Source organism: Hemiscyllium ocellatum, chromosome 4, assembly GCF_020745735.1.
Source record: "Hemiscyllium ocellatum isolate sHemOce1 chromosome 4, sHemOce1.pat.X.cur, whole genome shotgun sequence".
Classification (NCBI taxonomy): Eukaryota; Metazoa; Chordata; class Chondrichthyes; order Orectolobiformes; family Hemiscylliidae; genus Hemiscyllium; species Hemiscyllium ocellatum.
Genome location: NC_083404.1, coordinates 38960772 through 38984291, shown reverse-complemented (window position 1 = coordinate 38984291; position 23520 = coordinate 38960772). Strand labels below are relative to the sequence as shown.

Below are 23520 nucleotides of genomic sequence, written 5' to 3'. Positions count from 1 at the left end.
AATACATCAGTTTGGCACAAAAATTGATCAGGTGGTTGATATTAAGGTGGAAGGTGTTAGATTATAGGAGGTTATAAATGGAAAGGTCAGACCATTGGCAGAGGATTCTAACCCTGATAAATGTGAGGTGGTGCACTTTGGAAAAGGAACGAGACAAGAGTGTACTCAATAAATGGCAAGAAATTACAAAACTCAGAGGAACAGAGAGTTCCTGGGATGCTTGTCCAAAGGTCCCTGACAATAGTAATAATATTGTTAATAGTATAGTTAAGATGTCATGTGGGACACTTGCTGTTGTCAGTTGAGCCAGGCTTTATAACAGCATGGAAGTTATGTTGAAGCTGCATGTAACTTTGTTTAGGCCACGGAGTACCATCGCTCATCCTGGTCACCATATATAGGAAGGATGTGATTACACTGCAAGAGACACAATGAAGATTCATCAGGATGACTGGAATGGAGCACTTTAGCTATGAAGAAAGACGGGATAAGCTTGGATTGTTTCCTTTTGAGAAGCGAAGGTTGACAGGGGACGTAATTAAGATGTATAAGATTATCAGGAACATGGTCAGAGTGAGTAGAAAGCAATCGTTCCCTTTAGTCAATGGGCTAATAACAAGAAGGCATAATTTTACAACAACAGACAGGAGGTGTTAAGGGGATTTGAGGAAATCTTTTTTCACTCAGAGTGCAGAATGCATTGTTTGGGAGGGTATTTGAGGGCAGGACACCTCACAGCCTTTTAAAAATACTTGGATGAACACTTGAAGTGTCATAACATTCAAGACTATGGGCTGGAAAATGGGATGAGTGTAGATATATTTTTGGTGGTACAGACTCAGTGGGCTGAAGGGCCTCTTCTGTATTGTTATGATACCATGATTCTGTTTAGCATGGACACTCCCTTTAACACAGTCAAAGGGTCAGGTTGTTTGATATAATCTGAGACCTCATGAGTTGTTCAATCTACATCCTTGGTGTCACATTGTCAATGAAACTTATACCATATTACTCATAACTCAAGTAGTCCTGATTATGCTAAAGATTAGACTGGAAACCAAATTATGAAGTCTGGATCATATGTGATTCATTAGTGTGTGCTGGAAACAATGTATATTCACACACAAGACCCTATTTTTGTAGACAAAGGATTTGTTCATACGTTGCAACTTTAACATTGTGGAAAAGGTTATGGAGATGACCTGCTCCTGCTACATTCCCCAAGGCAATGGCCTGACCAACCAAAGTCTACCTACTTGGTCCTAGTTAAATCAGTTAAGATTGACAGTTAACATATCCTGTTGTAACTCCAGTGATGATCCGATCAATCAGCATCCTGTTGTATATAAATGGATATTCCCTTTCTAAAATTGGTTTCTTGTCAGTCCAAATGAGTACCTGGCAAAATGCTTCAATTTTGTGTCTGTTTTAACAATATTTAAGTTACCAAGTAATTGTCTGTGCAAGAGGCTGGGTTTGAAAGAGTGCAAATATCTTGAAGGACCCTAGGGATGGCAAAAAAAAAGTAAATAGAATTTGTAACACTGAAATTACCTACCCAGCCCAATGGATCAATAGATTCTACACAGCTCCTTATAACCAGTTCCATTTCCACTATTTTCTTGCTCATATACATTCCCTGAAATACGTCAACACTAAAGATTCTCAGAACTCTTTCCCAATTGTTTTTAGGTGTAAGTGAATCAACAATCACCATCGTTGGGTCTCGATTTGGATCTTCTGCCTCTGACATCACTGTCTCAATAGACAATGTCTTGTGTAAAGTGACCATGATGAATGACAGTTGTGTTCAGTGCATTGTGGGATATCATGCTGGTGGCACATTCCCTATTTTTCTGAAACACGAGAGGTGGGGATACACATCGTCTGATCTGTCCTTTCAATACGAACTCAATATAAACAGTATCTTTCCAACTGAAGGTAAGTACGGAGTTAGAATTCTCTTCACATTTCTTTGATACCTTTATGGAAACAAGAAGATAATTGGATTGAAATGGTTAATTGTGGAAGGATGCAGTAGTACTGTTGCTTTGTTCCAAGGTTAATAACCCATGGAAGAAAGTCAACATATTTATTCTGATAAAGCTGTATCAGTGAATGTGATCTTACAGCTGTTGGGTTGGAATACAATTCGATCTGATTGTTCAATGTAATTAAGGAAAGAAAATCTGTCCTCCTCATCCAGTCTGGACCTACATGTGACTCATGTTTCACATCAATGTGGTTGACTTCAAACTGCTCAGATTTGTTCTCATGTATCACTCAGTTGTACCTCCACCCCTAAGAGAAATTTAGGAATTGGTTATAAATGCTGACCTTGCCAACACTAATGAAGTATTTTAATGAATCAATGTGTAAATCAACTGTGAGAGAAACAGGTCTACAAGAGTGTTGTTTTGGTCTTTAATCTGTTAGTTTTGTTGATCTCGCTTGAGACAGGATGCCATGTTTCATCTTGATGGCCCTGTTCTATGGAGAGAAGCCCCTTGTTCTGCTTTTTCCTATAAGTTAATTAAATGACATGAGAAACAATAACAGAAGCAGGCCATTCAGCCCTTCAGTTTTACTCAGCTACGTCTGATCTGATTGTGGTCTTAACTCCAGTTTCCTGCCTATAGTCCATAACTTCTGACAGTCTTCTTGATCAAAGATCCATCTATCCCAGTCTTATATCTTCAATGGCCCAGCTTCCACTGCACACTTGGGAAGAGATGTCCAGATACTAATGACCAATGTGTAAGAACAGGCTCAAATCCTACAGGAATTTACATGCGTCCAGACTTCAGAACAGAATCCACCATTTATAAGCAACATCTATAACCTACATAAAATCACAGCCTTTGTTTGTATTAATTCAAATAACAATAAAAGACTCCCAGGATCTAGGACATTACAAACATGTTATATTTGCAAACTTATCAGTATTAATTAGGTTTTAATTTTTTTTCTTTCTCATATACAGGAAGCTTTGGTGGTGGCACATTGCTAACAATAAGAGGCATTGGATTTGACCAACAAAAATCCAAAGTGTTTGTGTGTGATGGTGAATGCAAAAAGATGCCATCAGCCTCCACTTCCAGAACTCTGTACTGTCAGGTGCCATTGCATAATGGTAAGCATTAGTCAATAATTGTATTTGGGTTATTGAAGTGAGGAGACAAGTCACGAAAAACAGACTTCATCACTGGAGATAGGTTGCCCAGCTTCTTCAACCCTTTTGGTGCTATAACAGTCTCCGTGCTAGGGTGGCCAACTATGATTGGTCATACAGGTGGAGACTTCATCACATTACTTCCCACTTCCAGTTCTTCACCCCAACACACTCGCTATTGATTGTTGCACTTGGCCATCCTCTGAGCAACCTGACCTCTGACACTCAGTTGGCTATTAAAGAGCAGTTTCCAAATGATTGGAGGTCTTTCAACTCTCATTTTTTCTATATTTTTAGAAATAATAAATAAAAGAATAAGAAAAGGAAAACAAAAACAAGAAGTGGGCGGAATCTTAACAGGTTCTGTGATCTGTGATGAAATGAGTGGTAGAATTAAGTGAGTCATTTAGCAAGGCCCATTTCAACATCAAGATCATCCAGAAGCGTTTTGTACTCTTTTCTCAAGCAGCGTGTCAAGATTCTCTCTCAACAGCAGTGAGTTCCCTATTGATGCCCATTATTGTATGTTAAATAGCTTGTTAACAGTCAACTCTCCATGGATTGCAATCTTACCAAACTCATCATACAAATTAGCCATCAGGAAAACACAACATAGAAGCTAGAGTAGGTACTTGGTGGGTTCAATTCATCGAGGAGAAAGTGAGGTCTGCAGATGCTGGAGATCAGAGCTGAAAGTGTGTTGCTGGAAAAGCACAGCAGGTCAGGCAGCATCCAAGGAACAGGAAATTCAACGTTTCGGGTATAAGCCCTTCATCAGAAATTAGGTTCAACTCATCGCTTGTTTTAAAAGTCCTGTATGTTGGACAGGACGCACTCTGGCCTTGGTCAGGTTCCTTGGGTACCAGCAATACAAACCCCACATCCACAGACATTGACATCCAGCCTCTGTGAACTGTCATTCATGTTTCTAACCTATTCATAGGGATATTTCTGTACTTCAAAACTGCACCTAGGGCTGCATCAGTAACTAGCATGATAATGCTACAGCAAGAACTTTGTGCTCAGGTGGAAAACGCCAAATGTGGAACGGACCAGACTGCATTTCTGGGCTCTTTGCTGCTGTCATAGTGCTCACTCTACCTGGATACTGTCAGCATCCCTGCCATGCAGTACCTCACCTTCCCTTTTTGTGTTTTGCCCCTCAGCTGGGAATACCAGGTTCACTTTACTACTATCATGCCATGCCATTTAACAAAGACCGATAAAGTCAGAAAGCTTGTCACAGTCATCTGTGGACATAGTTCAGTCAGCAGGGTGAGGCAGCCTTTGCTCAGTGTTTCCTGGCTCAGTAAGGGCAGCCTCCAGTACGAGACCAGGCACTGCTCAGGGCAATCAGAGTGAAGAGCCTCTGCTGATAATGGGTAAGGATCCGAAAAACAGACAGCACACCACTTGTCTTGAGCTTTCCATCTTTTTGGGCTGTTTCACTCTTAGAAATAGAGAAAGGGCAAATATTTTGGAAGATGAAAGTGAGAGATACATCTACGGTTGGTGCAGAAGGGATGGTGTCACAAATGAGTGAGTAGACATTGCAGAGGACTCCCAGGGTGAGTGGTGCTTCAGATTGGGGTGGGTGAAGATGAAATGTTATAGGTAATAGTGAGGGTGGTAGAACATGAGGCTTGGTGAGAGGTGAGTCCAGTAGAGGAGATAGAGTAGTGTGATGTAGCAGAAAGAAATGGTGACACGTTGGCAGAGTGGAGAAGGATGTTGATCTTCTTCCTACAGTACTGGGCACTCCTCCAGATGCCTGAGACCGCATTAACCTGGGTGGAAGCCTTGGGCTAACATAATCTGGTGTAATAACCTGCATTGCTGGTGCTGGGGAAGAGGAAATTCTGCATTTGCACCAGCCTATCCAACAGGACCTCCAGGTAACTACAATGCTGGACTCCAATTTCTCCTGACTGCTACATCTGGAACAAATGCCAGGAACTGTGCAGAGCAACTCTGGACTGCCATTTCTTGTGTGGGTGCAAAAAATAGGATTTTAAAAATGGTGCTAAAGCTAGAGATGCTGATGAATTCTGGGGTCTCTGTGCATGATGAGTTGCTTCAAGAATGACATAATAGATGTGATGGAAAACAGTTGTGGTTCCCACAACGAGGGCTCAAATGTCAATTAATGTGGTGGGTTTGGTGGGCTACATCTATTGGGCCTTACAGCATGAATCATCTCACCAAGTTTGATGCAACTCACAGTTTGTCACAAAATGATTAGGTTCAGTCCATTATTTTGAATGATTTTCCCCTCATTGCTCATGGCTGATGGTCAGAGAATGATCTTGATGATAGCAGCCCTAGTTTGGGAGGAGATATGAAGATGAGATCAAAGCAAAATATTGCAGCTGCTGGAAATCTGAAACAAACACAGAATGTTGGAGAAACTCAGTAGGTCTGGCAGCATCTGTGGAGAAAGAAAGAATTAATTTTTTGAGTTCAGTATGACTCCTCTTAATAACGACTTTTTAAAATAAAAAATATGCAAGCGGCCTGAATTACAGGAACACAAAGTTCTTAAATGGCAGTAGGGCTGATTTTAAGAACAGCAGGGAATATCTCCCCCACTCAACACTACAGCAGCAAATTTTCTGTTCATTATCAGCTTGTGGTTCATGAGAGTTCAATGTGTGTACATTGACTGTTACATTTCCAATATTACAACATGCCAAAGCTACATGACTGGCTGCGGAACATTTTGGGGCACCCTGAGATCATGAAAAGTGCTGCATCAGTGCAGGTTCTTCCTTTATGTGCCAGTATTCCATGAGGAACAAGCTTCATCCCCACACAGCTGTTAAGAATGTGAGAAAATTCAGTCCCTTGATTTCCATCCCTCTTATGGTTGAATGAATTTAATTTGTTGGCATTTCCTTAAACAAAACCTCACAATGGTAGCATATTCTGGGACTTTGAATCTCACTGTTTCAAATCCTGGTCTCAAATATCCAAACAAACCTCCAATCGTATTGTGGAGATCAACCAAAGAAAATGTGTCTTAAGAGTTATCACCAGTTGCTGCCTTGGAAACTTGTGAATTTATCCATTTCTAAAACTTCCTTGCGCAGGTACTGATCCTGAGCTGGCATGTGATGTGGTTGTTGTAAACGGTAATGATTCAAGCAAAGTGTCCAATGGCTTCACCTACCTATTAGCTTTGACCCCCGTAATTACAACCATTAACCCCAGGAGAGGAGGAACTGGGGGAGGCACCAAGCTGACCATAACAGGGTCAGGTTTCAGGTGAGTTAAGATCTCCATCACACTCGCAGTAACTTCTACTACCAATTATTACTAAAAACAAATTTTTATATTAAATTCTTGTAAGCATGGAGTGAAAGTGCAGGGGTAATGTCAGTGGACTGGTAATCCATAACCCCAGGCTAACACCCAGGTACATGGGTTCAGAACCTACCATTACAGGTAATGACATTTATATTCAATCAATATCTGGAATTAAAAGCTAACCAAATGATGAGCATTGTCATCTGTCACAAAAACACTTCTGCTAAATTATTTGGTCTGATCCGTGATTCCAGGTCCACAGCTTAACTTCCCTCAGTTCTATCAAACTGCCACAAAGCCCGAGTTAAGGGAGTGAAAGACCATCCAACAATGATGTAGGCACAGGAAACAAAAACAGCAAACACAGCCTCTGCAAAGTCCTCCTTCTCAAAAATATGAGGATGTGCAAAAATAGGGAGAGCTGTTCCACAACTCTTGATATAGTCATACTCAATAAATTGTCACCTGACAAATAGTGCTGCAGACATCCCTATACCTGCAAATATTCTGTCCCCTTGACAGAACAGGCCTTGCAGAAGTGACAGCACCATGGTATAGTTTTGAGTAAAGTCACGATAGTCCCAGAGGATCAGATGGCTGCTCTCTCATTAGACAGAGACGAGTGGTGGTGAGTTTAACTTGAGGGTCAGCATGTCTCAAGCACCCCTCCCAAAACTCATTGATTCCTTACTATGAGGCATTTCTAACTTGCTACTTGTTACTACAGTGTGTGTATTGTCAGACTAATTACTCAGATCTAGCCTTACATCCCCTTCAAGTTCCCGATGTAGAATGATGTAATACCACAGAACAGAGTTATACGGCCAGGCATGTCATTCTCCAAACAAGTGAACAAGTATCTTCCACCTACAAGTTTAATTTAAGATGTCAGTGAGAATTCACTAGTAGGTTACAAAGTAGGAGATGGTGGTATAGTGATAATGTCACGAGACTAATAATCCAAGTGGATCTGGGAAGAGATTCAAATCTCAACACAGCAAATGTTTTAATTTAAATTTAATTGGTAAATCTGCATTATAGCTGCAGTTATGACCATGATCACAATCAGTGTTTGTAGTAAAATCCAAGAGTTCACTGATATTCTTTATGGAGGGATACCTGCTGTCCTTACCTGTACTGGCCAACATGTGACTCCAGACTCTCAGTAATGTTGCAATCTTCGAATGACATAAAAAAATCCATTCTACTCAAGGACTACAAATGTTGGCCTTTCTGGGTGACCCTTCCATTCTGTTAATGAACAAAGGCAATAAAATTAAGTGTGGAAAGGTTCTCTCTGTACACAACGTACATTATTTGAGATATGACATACTGTGATTATAGCTTAGTTCTAGCAATTCTGTGATTTTGAACATATAGTTCCCAAAACTGAAGATTTCCTCACCTCATATCTGGATGTGTCATAAACTCATTAATGGAGATTAATTACTTATCATTACCTGGTTGGGAGAAGATAAACCAAGCGAGTTTTGAGAAGATTTGTAGCTCAGGTTGACGTCTGGATGTGGTATTCTAGCTGAGCTGGAAGGTTCATTTTCCAGTTGGAATGCCATGCTTCGAGGAATTCTCATGCATGTCTCTACTTGGCTTGTCCTAGGAAGGATGTGTTGTCCCAGTCAAAGTGGTATCCTTTTCTGTATGTAAGGATACTAGTAAGAGAGGGTCATGTCATTTTGTGGCTAGTTGATGTTCATGTATCTTGATAGCTACAGAGACATACACAAGAATTCCTAAAAGCATGGCATTGCAACCAGAACTCTATCAATAAACATGTTTACTTGGATCCCATTTTCCACCCCCTGAGAAAAAGAACAGGAAATGACATCACCTTAGGAAATGATGTCACCACAGGAAATGGTATCACCAACCCAAGGAAACCCAGCATATAAATAGAAAGCAGGAAACACCAACAGTGCTTCATCCGGAGGCTCCCTGAAGATGTTACCCAATATGGTGATGAAACGTCTGAAAATAAACTTTCCAGCTCAGCGAGCAAACCTACATCCAAGATAAACCAAGTTTATCCTGGTCTATTTTTCTCTGACAATTCCACTATTCCTTGCACAGGTGGTTTGGACCCAAAGCAAAACTATTTCATATCGATGTAATATCTGTGGAATTCCTAATTCCACTAGTCCTTTTTTTGTTGTTGCAATCAAGAAAAATGGTTTAAAAAATCCACTTGCACTGGAACGATCTTGAATAAATCTTAAAATGCATGCATTCAAACTACATGAATGAAAACAAAATTAGTAAAATTGGGAAAGCTGTTTAACGTATGTTATCTGTATACAATATCAAATACCTAATGTCAGTGTAACTCTGATACAGAAAGGGTAAATGTCACTTGCCAGAAGATTCAATCCTTTAACAATTTCCTGTTTATCCTCTCAGTTCAGACATAAGTGAGAATAATGTCATTATAGCTGAAACTCCCTGTGAGATACAGTCTGTGAATGAAACCAACATTGTGTGTGTTACCAGCGCACATTTTCCATCTCAACAAACTAAAGTTATCGTGAGCGTACGGGGAAATGGCATCGCCAAGCTGGTAAGAGAACGTGTCTTCTGGACTGATGGGATCAAAGTGATGGGGATTGGAATTTGAGATATTAGTTCGATACAAGGAAGTAATATCTTTCTAAATTCTGGACTCAACTCTGAACTTGGGATTAATTGTTGGCAAAGGGTGAGTCTATCGCCAACTGGGATTTGAAATGCCAGCTGTCCAGGAGTCTCCCCACATTGAGGTTTAATGATGTGGGCATGGCTGACATTAAAATTAGAATTAGGCTTTATTATCACTTGTACTTAAGTACAAAGTATGGGAAAAAGTGTACGAAGTCACCATTCTCTAGTGAAATCAGAACGACAGAAGAGCCAAGTGTTTATTTTCACATTTCTTTTGACTACAGAATTGGCAACCTTGTCTCTATGAAAATGTATGGACAATGCTAAGGATGAAAATGATGGACAAAGAGATTCCTCTATTTACATGAAAATTACATTTGATTTTGAGTAAACCTGTCAAGATGAGGGTTGGGATACCTGTAGAAACAGGCAAAGTCCCTATTCATAAACTGTGTCTGAAAAAGATGGACAGATTGAAGTGACCTTGAAAAAGATATATCTAAGTTTTGGGAAACAGTAAAGGTCAATAAAACTGTCTGTATTCAACCAGAATGTTCTTTGTTTCAGGACAATGCAGATTTCAACTACATTGACATCTGGTCCTCACGTTACACATGGGGAGGTGACCCACCTCCTGAGGCAGGCTCACTTGTCATTATCAGCAAAGGGCAGACTATACTCCTGGACCAAAGTACCCCTGTCCTGAAGATGCTTGTCATTCAAGGTAATTACACTAAAACCTCATTAAGGAATCAGAGTATCACTGCACAGCCCAGGGAGCAAGATCTGACACTGAGAAAGACTGTGCTACACAATGCATTAGCACATTAGGCTTACCTTTACACCTCGAGTTAATGAAATGGTTACACGACAAAAAAGGCCATTTGGCCCATTGTTTCAATAGGATTGAAGTCGCCATTCTCTTCCATTTGTGAAGGTCCTACATAGAAAGAGTAATGAGCAGTCCAAACTTGAAGAACCCACAACCATCCAGAAGACAGCTGCAGATAATTGACTTGTGGGATTGGTTGTTAAAAACAGATATAGTGTTCTGTTATAAATGAAACGGTTGATTTTATTTATAACAGCCCTTAAGTATCTTCTGTTTAGTACTGAATTCTACCAAATGGAAATGTAGGAAGGACTCCACATAAAGTATGGGATGTGTATAAGGGGAAATGCAGAAGACATTAAGGTAGGCTTTCAGCCTTGAAGTGAAGCCAATGCCCATGTGGATCTTTTAATTAATATGTTTTGACAAATCTCTGGAGCTAGAGGTTTAACCTTGTACATTTTTCATGTACATTGCCAGCATCTGTGCTGTCACGTCAGACAGCTTAACTTTTTTTGAGAGTGAATGTTGAACCTGTACCTCATTAACAGCTGTCTACAGGATATCGGAGAGAGAGGATTGGCAGGCAGGTGGAGGATGGAGCCAGAGAGCTCCTGCACATCCTGGCTTCAAACATGTGATTGTAAGCTTGCCTTGTGTTACTAGTCACAGGAAACTGTGTGTGAGAGAAGGTAGGGCTCTAACCTCACTCTCCACTCTGCACTTGCAGCATGTGGTGATGAAACAAAGCACGAGTCCTTTGCTTTAGAGTAGGAACATGTATAAACCATTTGTTAGGCCACAGCTGGAGAATTGCATGCAGTTCTGGAATTCATATCATAGGAAGGATGTGATAAGACTGGAAAGGGGATTTGTACCCCCAAGAATGGCTACAATGATATGTGCTATACAGAGCAGAAGCTAGTTATAGAGTCAAAGAGATCTACAGCAGCAATAAATGACCTTCAGTCTATTGAGTCCACACCAATCACAAACAACCACCTAATCCCATTTTCTGGCACTTGACCCATGGCCTTGTATACCCACACTTCACAAGTAGAGAAAGTGAGAACTTCAGATGTTGAGATCAGAGTCGAGAGTGTGATGCTGGAAAAGAATCGACTTACAACAAGAGTTCCTGATGACGTGCGTATGCCCGAATCGTTGATTCTCCTGTTCCTCTGAAGCTGCCTGACCTGCAGTGCTTTTCCAGCATTACACTCTCAATCTTGACATTGCAGGTGCATAGCTAAATACTTTTTAAATGTTCTAAGGCTTTCAGCCTGTACCATTCTTACAGGGAGTAGGTTCTACATTCCTACCACCCTCTGGGTGAAAATGTTCTTCTTCACATCCCCTCAAAACCTCCTACCCATTACCTTAAATCTGTGCACAAGTCATCAATTCCTCTACTAAGGGAAAATGTTTCTTCCTGGCTACCCCATCATTTTTTTGCCATTTTATACATGTGTCCTGTTATTTCCTCCTTTATCTTACTGAACAACCTGGTATACCTGGTGTTTCCCATGTGAAGCACAGAGCTAGAAATTACATTGACATGACAGATTAGAAACAGACTATTGAGCTCAGCTACTCTGTGCAGGATTTTATGCTCCATACAAACCTCCTCCCACTCTCCATTCATTTCAATCTTGTGTTTATCTGGCTACATATGAAACGTATCAACACTATTCATTTTCACCACATCCTATGATCACCAGTTCCTTAATTTCAGCATTCTCTGGGTAAATAAGTTTTTCATGAATTCCCATTTGGATTTATGAATGATTATCCTTTTTCTGGATGAACCCTAGTTTAGTCTTCCCAACATGCGGAAAATCTTGATAATTACCCTTAAAGATCTTAGAGACCTTATCCAGTCAAATCTGAAGAAAATGGCTAAAGCATATTCTTCCTTATATCCTTCATTCTGGAATCATTGCATTACTGAGCTAGGTCATTTGGCCCATCGTGTGTATGCCAGCTGTGTCTAAGAGCTAATCTGCTTCAGCCGCACCACTGCTTTTTCCCAATAGCTCTGGAAATGACAAACTGTTATGGAACAAAAGATAAAGGGAATGACATTTTTAACCTTTAGGAACATCAGAACTCGCAGGAGCGGGGATGGGTAATTCAACCCCTTGAGCTTGCTATTCATTCAATATGATCATAGCCAATCTTGTGTTTTTGTTCCTTGACAGCCTTGTCATTTAATTTTTCCGATCCTCTACCCCGTCCCAAACTTTTCTGTTTTTATTCCAACCCCAAACCAAATAGTCACATTTCTATATTTCTTCACTTCCTCAGAACAGTCAGATTGAACACAAATCCTTAGCTTTCTTTCTCTACAGAGACTGCCAGACCTGTTGAATTTCTCCAGCATTTCCTGTAATCACAGTCAATGTTAGACAGCAAACAACATTCCTTCTGTCCACAGGTGGAACCCTTGTGTTCGATGAAGCTGACATTGAGCTTCAAACAGAAAACATTCTCATCACAGATGGAGGAGTGTTCCAGGTAACAACACATTAAGACTGTATGGATCAGATTTTAGAAGATTATTTCTGGGTACAATTGAGGAGATAAATCAGTGGCTTTGGGTAAACTTACCATACATCATTTAAAGAAAATGTGAACAAGTAATTGGAAAAGAGAAACAACAAGATATGAAGAGAAAGGGTGGAGAAGGAACTGATGGCCTGCTCTTGAGTTGTAGATTCTACAATTCCTTATTGATGAAGGAGCTATATGCAGCATGAGAGTCATGTCAGCCTTCTATCTCACCTGGTGATGGTTTGTGCCATGGGGGTTAAACACGTGCTCAGGAGTCCCACTCTGGAAATGGTACTCTCTGCCACATTAGCTGCAGAGGAACACAGTGGGATGAAAAGATGCATCATTCTCTGGCCTCTGTTTTGTCTAAACTCTCTTCTTGGTCAGCTGATGCTTTAGTTTCAGCTCCCTTCATCCAAACAGACTCCAGAGGCCATAGCCATTAGCTAATGTTCCCCAATTGTCAGTTACCCCTGACTTTGTACCTATACACACAATTGTAAGAGGTTCAGAAGATTTCAACCCAACCTATCTGATGTGGGTACAATACTGATGCACACAGCAACAGTTTTGTTAAGAAAGTGACTGAAGATTTGCTGCATGTTTCTGGCCAGAGACAAAGGGATGTTAAGGATCTGAATCTCAGATGAATCATTTCCAAGATCAGATCCACATTCACAGACCCCACTTGGCTACAAATCAAAGGCAGCAACTACTGATTCTATGTCTATTCCAATTACAGGCTAAACGTTCTGAGACTCAGAGCCATGAATGCCCCATACAGCCCTCGACAACAACCCTCACCTTCACTCCCCCCACCAAAAGCTGGGAAAGGAAAAAGAAACAAATCCCATTTTCTGGGTGTTTCATAACAGGATGGACACTGAGGGTTATAATCTGCTTTTGTAGAGAAGGATATTGAAAGTACTTGCTGATTAAACTAGCTTTCAACCATTTCCCAGATTGGAACAGAGTCCGCCCCATTCAAGCACAAGGCAATAATCACACTGCATGGTCACCTCCGGGCAAAGGAATTGCCCCTGTATGGAGCCAAGACACTGGCTGTTCGAGAGGGAACCCTGGACCTTCATGGTAAGTCTTTGAGCGCAAGCTGAAGTTTCCAGAGTAAATGCCATTTATAAAAAGACAAAAATTTGCATTTATGTAGCATTTTTAAGAACATAAATACAAGCAGAGCTAGACAATTTTGGCCCTTCAAACTTGCTCCTCCATTCAGCAAGGTCATGGGTAATCTTCTCCAGGCTTCAATTTCTCTTTCTTTCCAACTCCTCATTGACTTCAGCTCCCCAATTACTTCAAAAATCTATCTACCACCTCTTGAAATATTTCCAGTGGGCGAGCCACCACAACTCTCTGGGGTACAGAATTCCAGACATTCATTATCATCCAGGAGAAGAAATTCCTTCGCATCTAATTTTAAATGAGTGTGCTGTTATTTCTTCATTGGTCAAAGTTACCCTGAACAAATCTTCTTCTCAACCTCTTCCACACACCACCCCACTACGCCCCCAACCCCCCAAACACCTCCTCAGGTGTGGTGATCATCAGATTAAACCACCATTAATTGTTTCTCTCAAATGCGAGAAGCCCTATGGTCCTCTCAGACAATGGTGCCTTTATTTCACCTTATTCTGTAACTTTGCCTCCTACTTTGAGGTTCCCGCACTAATGGAAACATCTTCTCACATCTAACTTGCCGAGTTCCCTCAGAGCCTTATGTATTTCAATAAGATAACCCCTCATTCTTTTAACTGACCCTCATTCCAGGCATCAACTCCATTAAATCTCTTTTGAACTGCCTCCATAGCCAAGGTGCAGCCTCACTAACACCCTGTACAGTTTTAACAAGACTTCCCTGTTTTTAAACCCTGACCCATTTCAAAAAAATTAAAATTCCATTTGACTTCTCAATTACTGGCTGCACATGTCCAGCAAGTTCTGTTTGTTTTCAGATTTCCACCACCCACTGTTCTTTGCTTTATTTCTTTTATTGTACTGATAGTATATTTTATTAATAAAGCTCAACCCCGTCTCCTTTTCCTTTTTGCCAGTTCTTCCAGCATGTTGAATAAACTTGAATATGGGTTTATGATCTTGGTCACCATGCAATCCCATCTCTGTGATAGCTTTAAAGTCATGTTCACTTAATTCTTGTGCTGTCAACACCTTTATCATGAACCAATTCCCCCTCCAGTTCCACCCCACCCCACCCCATCCCATCCCATCAATTACCTGAAGACCCCATCTATCACCCCTATTTACACAGTTTACCAGGGCACTAGTCCCAGCATGCTACAAATGAAGCTTTGCCCCCAGTAGAACAGTTCTTTCTTTCCCCAGTACTGGTATCAGTGCCGCAAGAATCAGAGCCCGTTTTTCTCACACTAATCTTTGAGCCACACATTTACCTCTGTAATCTTATTTATCTGCAGTCAATTTACATGTAACTCAGGCAAGAATCTGGAGTTAATACCTTTGTGATTCTGCTTCTTTTTTAAATTTAGCACCTAATTGCACATAACCCCTCATTATCTGTTTCCCAATGCTACCTATGTTGTTGCTTTCTACCTGGACCTTGATAACTGGATTCTTACCCACACCCCTATCCCAAGTTGCTCTCTAGCACAAAGTGATGTCCTGAACTTTGGCACCAGGTAGGCAACACATCTTTCAGAACTCTGGCTTTGCTGTAGACAGCAGTATTCTTCCCCTAACTGTGCTGTCCTCTATTCCTATCATATTCCTTTTTTTTCTCCCCATTTGAGTAACACTTTGTACCATGGTGCTTTGGTCAGTTTGTTCATTCTGCCTGTAGTCTGTGCCCTCATCAACACAATATAAGATTTATATTCAGACAAAGATTCATTAAGAGCTGTATTGCTTGTCTCCAATTACAGTGTGTAACTTCAGCTGTGGTGTTTATTAAGTACCACGTTCATCTACCCCAGCCAATCACTCATGTTTCAATGAGATATACAACTTATAAAGCAGCTTGCTGCCTCATTATAATTGAAGATTCATTTGATAATCAGTCTTTGAATGTGCAGATTAATGAATGTAAGATTTCAAGGTAATTCAGATTTTATTAAACCAACTAGTTCATCTTACTTATTAATTTGAGAATACATGGGTACAATAAAACAGTAGCACACAATGTTCCACACAATCAGTGCCACTTTGAAGATACCAAACAAAAAGTAAGACAAAATCAAGATCATCACATCCAAGGCATGAAATGGAGGCAGGTTTGAGACATCATAGAAACCCTACAGTGAGGTAACAGGCCAATCAGCCCTACAAGTCCACACCAACACTCCAAAGAGTAACTTGCCCAGACCTATTCACCTACTACTCTACATTTACCCCTAACTAATGCACCTAACCTACACATACCTGAACACGATGGACAATTTAGCATGGCCAGTTCACCTAACCTGCACATCTGTGGATTTGGATTGTGGGAGGAAACCAGAGCACCCAGAGGAAACCCACGCAGACTTGGGGGGAATGTGCAAACTCCACACAGATAGTCAGCTGAGGCTGGAATCAAACTCGGACCCGGGTCCCTGGTGCTGTGAGACAGCAGTGCTACCCACTGAGTCATCGTGCTGCCCAATTGTCTTCTTTTTTATATGTTAATTTGATTACATCCACTGAAAAAAAAATTATCTAAACAAAATTACATTTCTTTTCTGGCATCTTGCTGTTGCAAATTGGTTGCCACATTCTTTGATTTATAAAAGCAGCTAAAAGTACTTAATTGGCTTTAAAGCATTTGGAGCAGCCTGAGTTTAGAAAGATGCTATAGAAATGCAAATTGCTCTTTCTTTCTGTATGTTGCAAGCTTCCAATTAAACAATTAGAAAGAATGGAACTTTGTTGCATTTGTGTTTTATTTTTATTTTGACAAGGAGCTGTTATTCTCTCCTGCTTAGGCCTTCCTGTTCCTGTAGTTTGGACTCATTTAGCTCAGACTGCCGAAGCAGGCTCCTCCAATCTCACTTTACAAAAAGCTGTGACGTGGAAACCAGGGGATAAGATCGTCATTGCATCAACCGGTGACAGGTATTTCTGGAACATCTGGGTTTAAATTGTATGAATTTATTTTTGTCTGTCATTTTTCAGAGGGTCAGACTCTTCCTTCTAAATCTGAGTTTTATAGGTCCCCAACGGAAAAACTTAACCATAAAATCTAGGCTGGCATATTAGTCAAGTGTCTAGGGTGTGTTCCACCATCAGAAGTGAGAACTTTATTATGAGTTCTTAATTCAAGGTTGCCTCTGCCTTGTCAAATAGATAGAAAAAATGCCATGGCCCTACTTTAAAGAAATATAAGGGAGTTCTCCATGGAACTTGGGCAAACACTTATCTCTCAACCAGGGTCTAATACAAATTATCATCTTTTTATGTTTCTTTCCTTGATTTGGAAACTAAAATGGGAGAAGAATTGTTTTAACCAAAAGACTGTGCAAGGTGTTAGTGCACCTTTTAAAAACAAATCACTGGAACACATTGTGAGTAATGTTTACACTGTTGTTTTTTCAAGCGCTTGATGGGAGTTGGGAGGAGTAACTTGGGAAGATCTCTAAAATACCATGATACTATTGGTGTGTGCAGAGCAAGCTTCACCCAGAAACAGGTTATTAAAAAATTATCAGCAATCAGGAGCAGTAATGGAGGCCAGGAGAAATAAGTATGATAATAAATCTCTGAATGGTTCCTGAGCAGATGAATGGAGAGTGTGTGAAACAACAGACGCAGAAACATCAAAACATCTCTGTCTCTACACTCTCGCTGTCGCTCTCTCTTGCACGCTCTCACTCTCTCTCTGTCCAATATAATAACCAAACTCTGCACAATAGCTGGCTAGTCAGTCCCACTGTTAGCTATAAGATGTTGCTTCTAACCAGTGACTGAAAGACTGTACAATTAGTATGGCAGCCACCCTGTGACTTCAGCAAAGGATTAAAAGAATCTGGAAACAAGGAGATTGGAGAACAGAAGGCCTTGGAAAAAAACACAGACAACATCCTGTGGACTGACGTTATTGAACTACGTTTCCCCATATATACTTATATGTTGCCCCCCGATGAAGGAGCGGCGCTCCGAAAACTAGTGCTTCCAAATAAACCTGTTGGACTATAATCTGGTGTTGTGTAATTTTTAACTCTGTTCACCCCAGTCCAACACCAGCACCTCCAAGTCATGTTGACCATTTATGGTTTTGTTTGCTGTGGTTAGAACTGATTTCTTTATAATAAATAAAAGTTTATTGTTAAGTACAGAAAACTGTTCAGTATTTTCTGTTTATCTGAGTTCATCAGTTCGGAAAATAGTGAACTTTGAGTAAGTTGATTAAAAATTTAACTTTTGTGACAACCTGGGAGAAGTGGGGTTCGAAAATGCACTTTCCCAGATGGGTCATGAGATAATCCACTTACTTCATCGATGTTTATACCAGCTTCCTGAGGTCAAATTAGCTGCCATATTTCATGCATTGCAACAGTGAGTACACTTCATTAACACTGCTCTGGCTTTGCCACCCACTTGTCCAATTTCGATATTTCTACAAACTAGCACTTCAGAGCTGCCACCTGAGGGTTCGTACACACCACCTTTTACACTGTTCCTTACTGCCACCCATACAGTCTCCACTGAACACTTTCCCCTTATTATATCCTCCCTCATCACTGCAGTAATCTTGTTCCTAATCAGTAAGGTTACTCCATCCCCCACCATTTTTCCTATTGTCCTGTAAACCTTGTATATTTAGTTCCTGGAGGACCTGAAGTTGTAAAAGGTGGTATAGAAATACATTTTTTCAGACTTTCAACATATCCTAACAACAGAGCAGCTTCTGTTTCTAAATTATATTAAATTCAAATTTGTTGCATGAGGTTAAATTATCATAATCGTAGATGGTGGTCATTTGGCTCATTCAACCTGAATGAGATCTTTCTAAGGACAATCTCGTTAATCTTCTCTGACTCCATATCCCAGCAATTTTTCCTTCCTGAACCTTCAATGATCTTCTGAAAGTTATTGCGTATTGAATTTTTCAAGTAGCATATTGCAGACCAGAACACCTTGTGTATAGAAAAAGTTTCTTCATGTTGCCTCCATGTTGTTTTCCAGTCACATTAAATCTGTTGTTTTGTTTGTCAAAATAATTGAAAACATTTTTGCTTTATTTAATCTATGTAAACTCTTCTTTACATCACATCATTTATATCATCATCTTTTATGCTGGTACAGTGAAAATATAATTGATTCCATTCCTTTCCTGTCCATTGTCTCTGCCGCAACTGATCCCAGGAGGACCAGTTCCAATACCGTACAGCCCAGATGGCCACCTTCTTCAAGGACCGCAGATTCCCCCCAGACGTGATCGACGATGCCCTCCACCGCATCTCCTCCACTTCCCGCTCCTCCGCCCTTGAGCCCCGCCCCTCCAACCGCCACCAAGACAGAACCCCACTGTTTCTCACCTACCACCCCACCAACCTCCGTATACAGCGTATCATCCGCCGTCATTTCTGCCAACTCCAAACCGACCCCACCACCAGGGATATATTTCACTCCCCTCCCCTATCAGCGTTCCGCAAAGACCACGCCCTTCGTGACTCCCTCGTCAGGTCCACACCCCCCACCAACCCAACCTCCACTCCCGGCACCTTCCCCTGCAACCGCAGGAAATACAAAACTTGCGCCCACACCTCCTCCCTTACTTCTCTCCAAGGCCCCAAGGGATCCTTCCATATCAGCCACAAATTCACCTGCACCTCCACACACATCATCTATTGCATCTGCTGCACCCAATGTGGCCTCCTCTATATTGGGGAGACGGGCCGCCTACTTGCAGAACGCTTCAGGAAACACTTCTGGGACGCCCGGACCAACCAACCCAACCACCCCGTGGCTCAACACTTTAACTCTCCCTCCCATTCCACCGAAGACATGCAGGTCCTTGGACTCCTCCATCGCCAGAACATAACAACCCGATGGCTGGAGGAAGAGCGCCTCATCTTCCGCCTGGGAACCCTCCAACCACAAGGGATGAACTCAGATTTCTCCAGTTTCCTCATTTCCCCTCCCCCCACCTTGTCTCAGTCGATTCCCATGAACTCAGCACCGCCGTCCTAACATGCAATCCTCTTCCTGACCTCTCCGCCCCACCCCACTCCGGCCTATCATCCTCACCTTGACCTCCTTCCACCTATCACATCTCCATCGCCCCTCCCCCAAGTCCCTCCTCCCCACCTTTTATCTTAGCCTGCCTGGCACCCTCTCCTCATTCCTGATGAAGGGCTCTGGCCCGAAACATCGAATTTTCTGTTCCTTGGATGCTGCCTAACCTGCTGTTCTTTAACCAGCAACACATTTTCAGCTCTGATCTCCAGCATCTGCAGACCTCACTTTTTACTCATTGTCTTAGGCATTCTAACTCTTTGGGCTCTTATAGAGTCATACAGCATGGAAACACATCCTTTGGTCCAACCAGTCCATGCCGAACATAATCCCAAACTAAACCAGTCCCACCTGCTTTCTCCTGGCGCATATCCCTCCAAATCTTTCCTATTCATGTATCCATCCGAATGTCCTTTAAATGCTGTGGTTACAGCTACATCCAACCCTTCTTCATGAAGTTCATTCCAAACACTGAAACACCCTTTGTATAAAAGAATTTGCCTAGCATGTCTTTTTCAGTCTTTCAATTTTTTTTTAACTTTGCAGCCACAGCCAGAGAGAAAATGAGGTCAGGATTATAGAGGCTGTCTCAGATGATGGGCGGATCCTGTACCTAACTGAGCCACTCTTGTATCAGCACCTGGGGGTATCAATCCCCCTGCCTGACGGCGTTGTGTTTGAAGCCAGAGCAGAAGTGGGTTTACTGACCCATAATATTGTTGTTCGAGGCTCAAATCAAGTTGAGTGGAATGATCGAATCGAAGCATGTCCTGAGGGGTTTGACATAGGTAAGGTTAACCGTTCATTAGCCATTGGTTAAAGCTGTTTTAATGTACATTGACAGGAGGGACTATAAATTAATTCACACACAGCTTCTTAAGCCAAATGTGATGAAGCACAGCTTGACCATTAGAAACATCTGCATCTCCTGTATCACCACCTCGTACCAGATACTTTCATCCTATCATCCTCCTGTTCACAGCCGACAACCACTCAACCTATTTCCCCAGTCACCATCCTACTCAGGTGTATATCTGATCTGGGTCAGACTGTATCCCCTTTACACAAAGGTTTGGTTCATGTTTGGAATGAACTTCCTGAGGAAGTGGTGAATGCAGGTATAATCCCCCTTCACCATTTTCACCAATCGCATGACTCCATCCATTTTCAGCTAATAGGAATCCATAGAGCTACTTACAGGTTATTCTTTATTGCACCTTGACCTCTTGGGCTGTCTGTTGTAAACTTCTTTATAGTAAAATAAAACAAAGAACTGCAGATGCTGTAAATCAGCAACAAAACAGAAATGGCTGGAGAAACGCAGCCGGTCGAGTAGCATATGTAGAGGGAGAAAAACAGAGTTAATGTTCAGGTTCGGTGGCCCCCTGTTCTAAAGAAGGTTTTGTTCCCATATGGAGCTGTAGCAATTGGTCATTTTGCTAAAAACTTTGCAACATTGATCTCTTTGGAGAGAAAGGTTTTTGATGGGAAATGCAAACAAATCCCAGCTTCAGTACTTAGTAATATTCCTCCGGAACCAGTAGTTGGTCCATCATTCCTCTTTTAAAAGGCCATTGAGTTCTTAAAAAGAGTTATACTGGACTCAAAACGATAACCTGTTTGTCTCCATAGATGCTGCCAGACCTGCTGAGTTTCTCCAGCACTTTCTGCAAGTCTGGAATAAAAACGGAATCAGCTGGAGTTTGCTGAAAATGTTCCAAAGCTATGATGCTTGGAAACAGGGCCCTTTGCTGAGTGTCTCTGAGGATCACGGGGAGAACTTGTATGACCAACTTTGGGCCAACTCATAGCACTGGCATTGCAGACCGTGCTGCTGTCACATGCAACTATCTGACATGGAACTACATCACACTTTCTTTACAATGACTGGATCAAAACCTGGGGATCTCTCCCTTAACAACATTGTGTAGTTCCCTTCAATTCATTCAAGGCAGCTGTCCACCACCTTATCAGGGGCAATTAGAAATGGGTAACAAATACTGACCTGTTTAAGAGTTACCTTATCTAAGGGTTAATTGAAATTGAAAAAGTTGTTCAAATGAAACTAACTGCAATTAGCACATGAACATGCACAGGTTTCCAATTAGAGATCTTAATTTTTGAGCTGCAATTTCCTTTGCCTCTAGGTGAATTTGCCACACAGACTTGTTTCCAGGGACGTTTTGGTGAAGAAATTGGGAGTGACCAGTTTGGGGGCTGCATCATGTTCCACAATCCACAACCCAGCAAGGATCTTGTAGTGGGGAGAATTGAATACGTTGAGGTAACTTCTTCTCCCCAATACCTCGGTTTAGCTGCATGGATTTGAGGGATTGCTTTAGCCTGCTGAAAACATAAGTGACATAGAGAGAGCAAGAGAGACAGGTAGAGACACAGAAGTGGCAAAACAAGAGTTACAAAAGTGATCTTGGAAAATAATGGAAATTTGGAAGAAAGCGAATTAATGAAGATCCTTGAAATTCTTGCTGCTCTCTTGTAAATGATGGGCATGTTCATTAGTCACATTGACAAATTGCCAACATTTCATATTCACATAACACATGTTTTATATTGTACATTAAATGGAAAACAATTTCAACTTTATCTCACAAATTCATCCTTTGAGAGTGAAAGTTGCAGGTTCTCAGTATTTGTGCATCTCAGAGACAGTTCAGGACTGGCAAGATTTTAAGTCAGCTGGCTGTGAAGAGGTATGAAAGGTACTTCTACTTAATACATTTTGCTTTCCATTTGTAGACCAAATAAAGGATTCATTCAGTAGTTGTTTAATACATAGCAGTGTATAGGAACAGAGAAGAAACTGTTTGAGTTTTTTGCAAAATGTTTTGTTTTTTTAATGCAGGGATTTATTAATTCCACTTATTAAACTAAATCTGTTCATTATTCTCGCATCTCAGCCTAAAAGAACAACACACAGTTACAAGTTTATTTTTAACAAAGATATAATGAATCTTTAATGGAGATGACTTCTTAGTGGTTCTAAAGCTATTACGTGCGGAATGCTCGGAAACCCCAATGTAATACAGAACCTTTCTTTCAGTTTCACATCTAATTACAATAGTTTCTGATACTCAAACTCACAATCAGCTATCATTCATGACATCCCTTCCTTAATGATCAAAATCATGTATATGATCTTTCTGCTTGGAGGAGAGAGTAAGTGAGGGAAATCTGTTTTGCTGAATTTGCCTTTTTCAAATGTGTGTTTATGGGATGCTGCCATATTGGAGCAATTGATGAGTGCTAGTTAAATAAAATATTATTTTTATTAATAGAATTTTAAACTCTATTTTATGCTAATTCTTTTTTTGTTTGTAGTTTAAATGTGGTATAAAAATAAAGTGTGTTTTGTTTAAAGACTAGTAGTTTGACAAATCATATCACATCTGAAACGTAGCACCTTGCACTTGCCTTTGAATAAGATATAAGTTAGGGTCTAGGTTATCTCTCTGATATGTTTTGAGGAGACTTGATCTGATCCATAACAATCCCTTGAGAACCAATATCCGCCTTCGCCCAACCTCTTTGGACCTGGTTTATTTTTACACCCACCCTGACCTACCCTAAATACTCTATTATTTACTTGTCCCCTTTGCCACTTTGCAATCTGACACCCTACACACTACTCATTACATCTAATCTGCATGCACCCTTGCCCCTATCAACCACCCCCTCCCACCTACCTCGCATCCTACTGTGCTAGCACCTGCTCCACTCCCTGGCAGACAAACTCCTACCCAGTTGACACCTTAATAACTTACCTGACCCTACTTTT

General features: G+C 41.1%; 1 protein-coding gene across 1 annotated transcript in view; it reads left to right on the top strand.

Moving 5' to 3' along the window:
• Positions 1–23520, top strand: part of pkhd1l1.1 (PKHD1 like 1, tandem duplicate 1) — a 246772-nt gene that overhangs the window by 111696 nt on the left and 111556 nt on the right. Inside the window, 10 exon segments of the mRNA XM_060823999.1 lie at positions 1693–1941; positions 2984–3133; positions 6262–6436; positions 8894–9050; positions 9698–9854; positions 12400–12479; positions 13478–13607; positions 16472–16601; positions 20271–20512; positions 21872–22008. Coding sequence (XP_060679982.1) covers positions 1693–1941; positions 2984–3133; positions 6262–6436; positions 8894–9050; positions 9698–9854; positions 12400–12479; positions 13478–13607; positions 16472–16601; positions 20271–20512; positions 21872–22008 — 1607 coding nt within the window.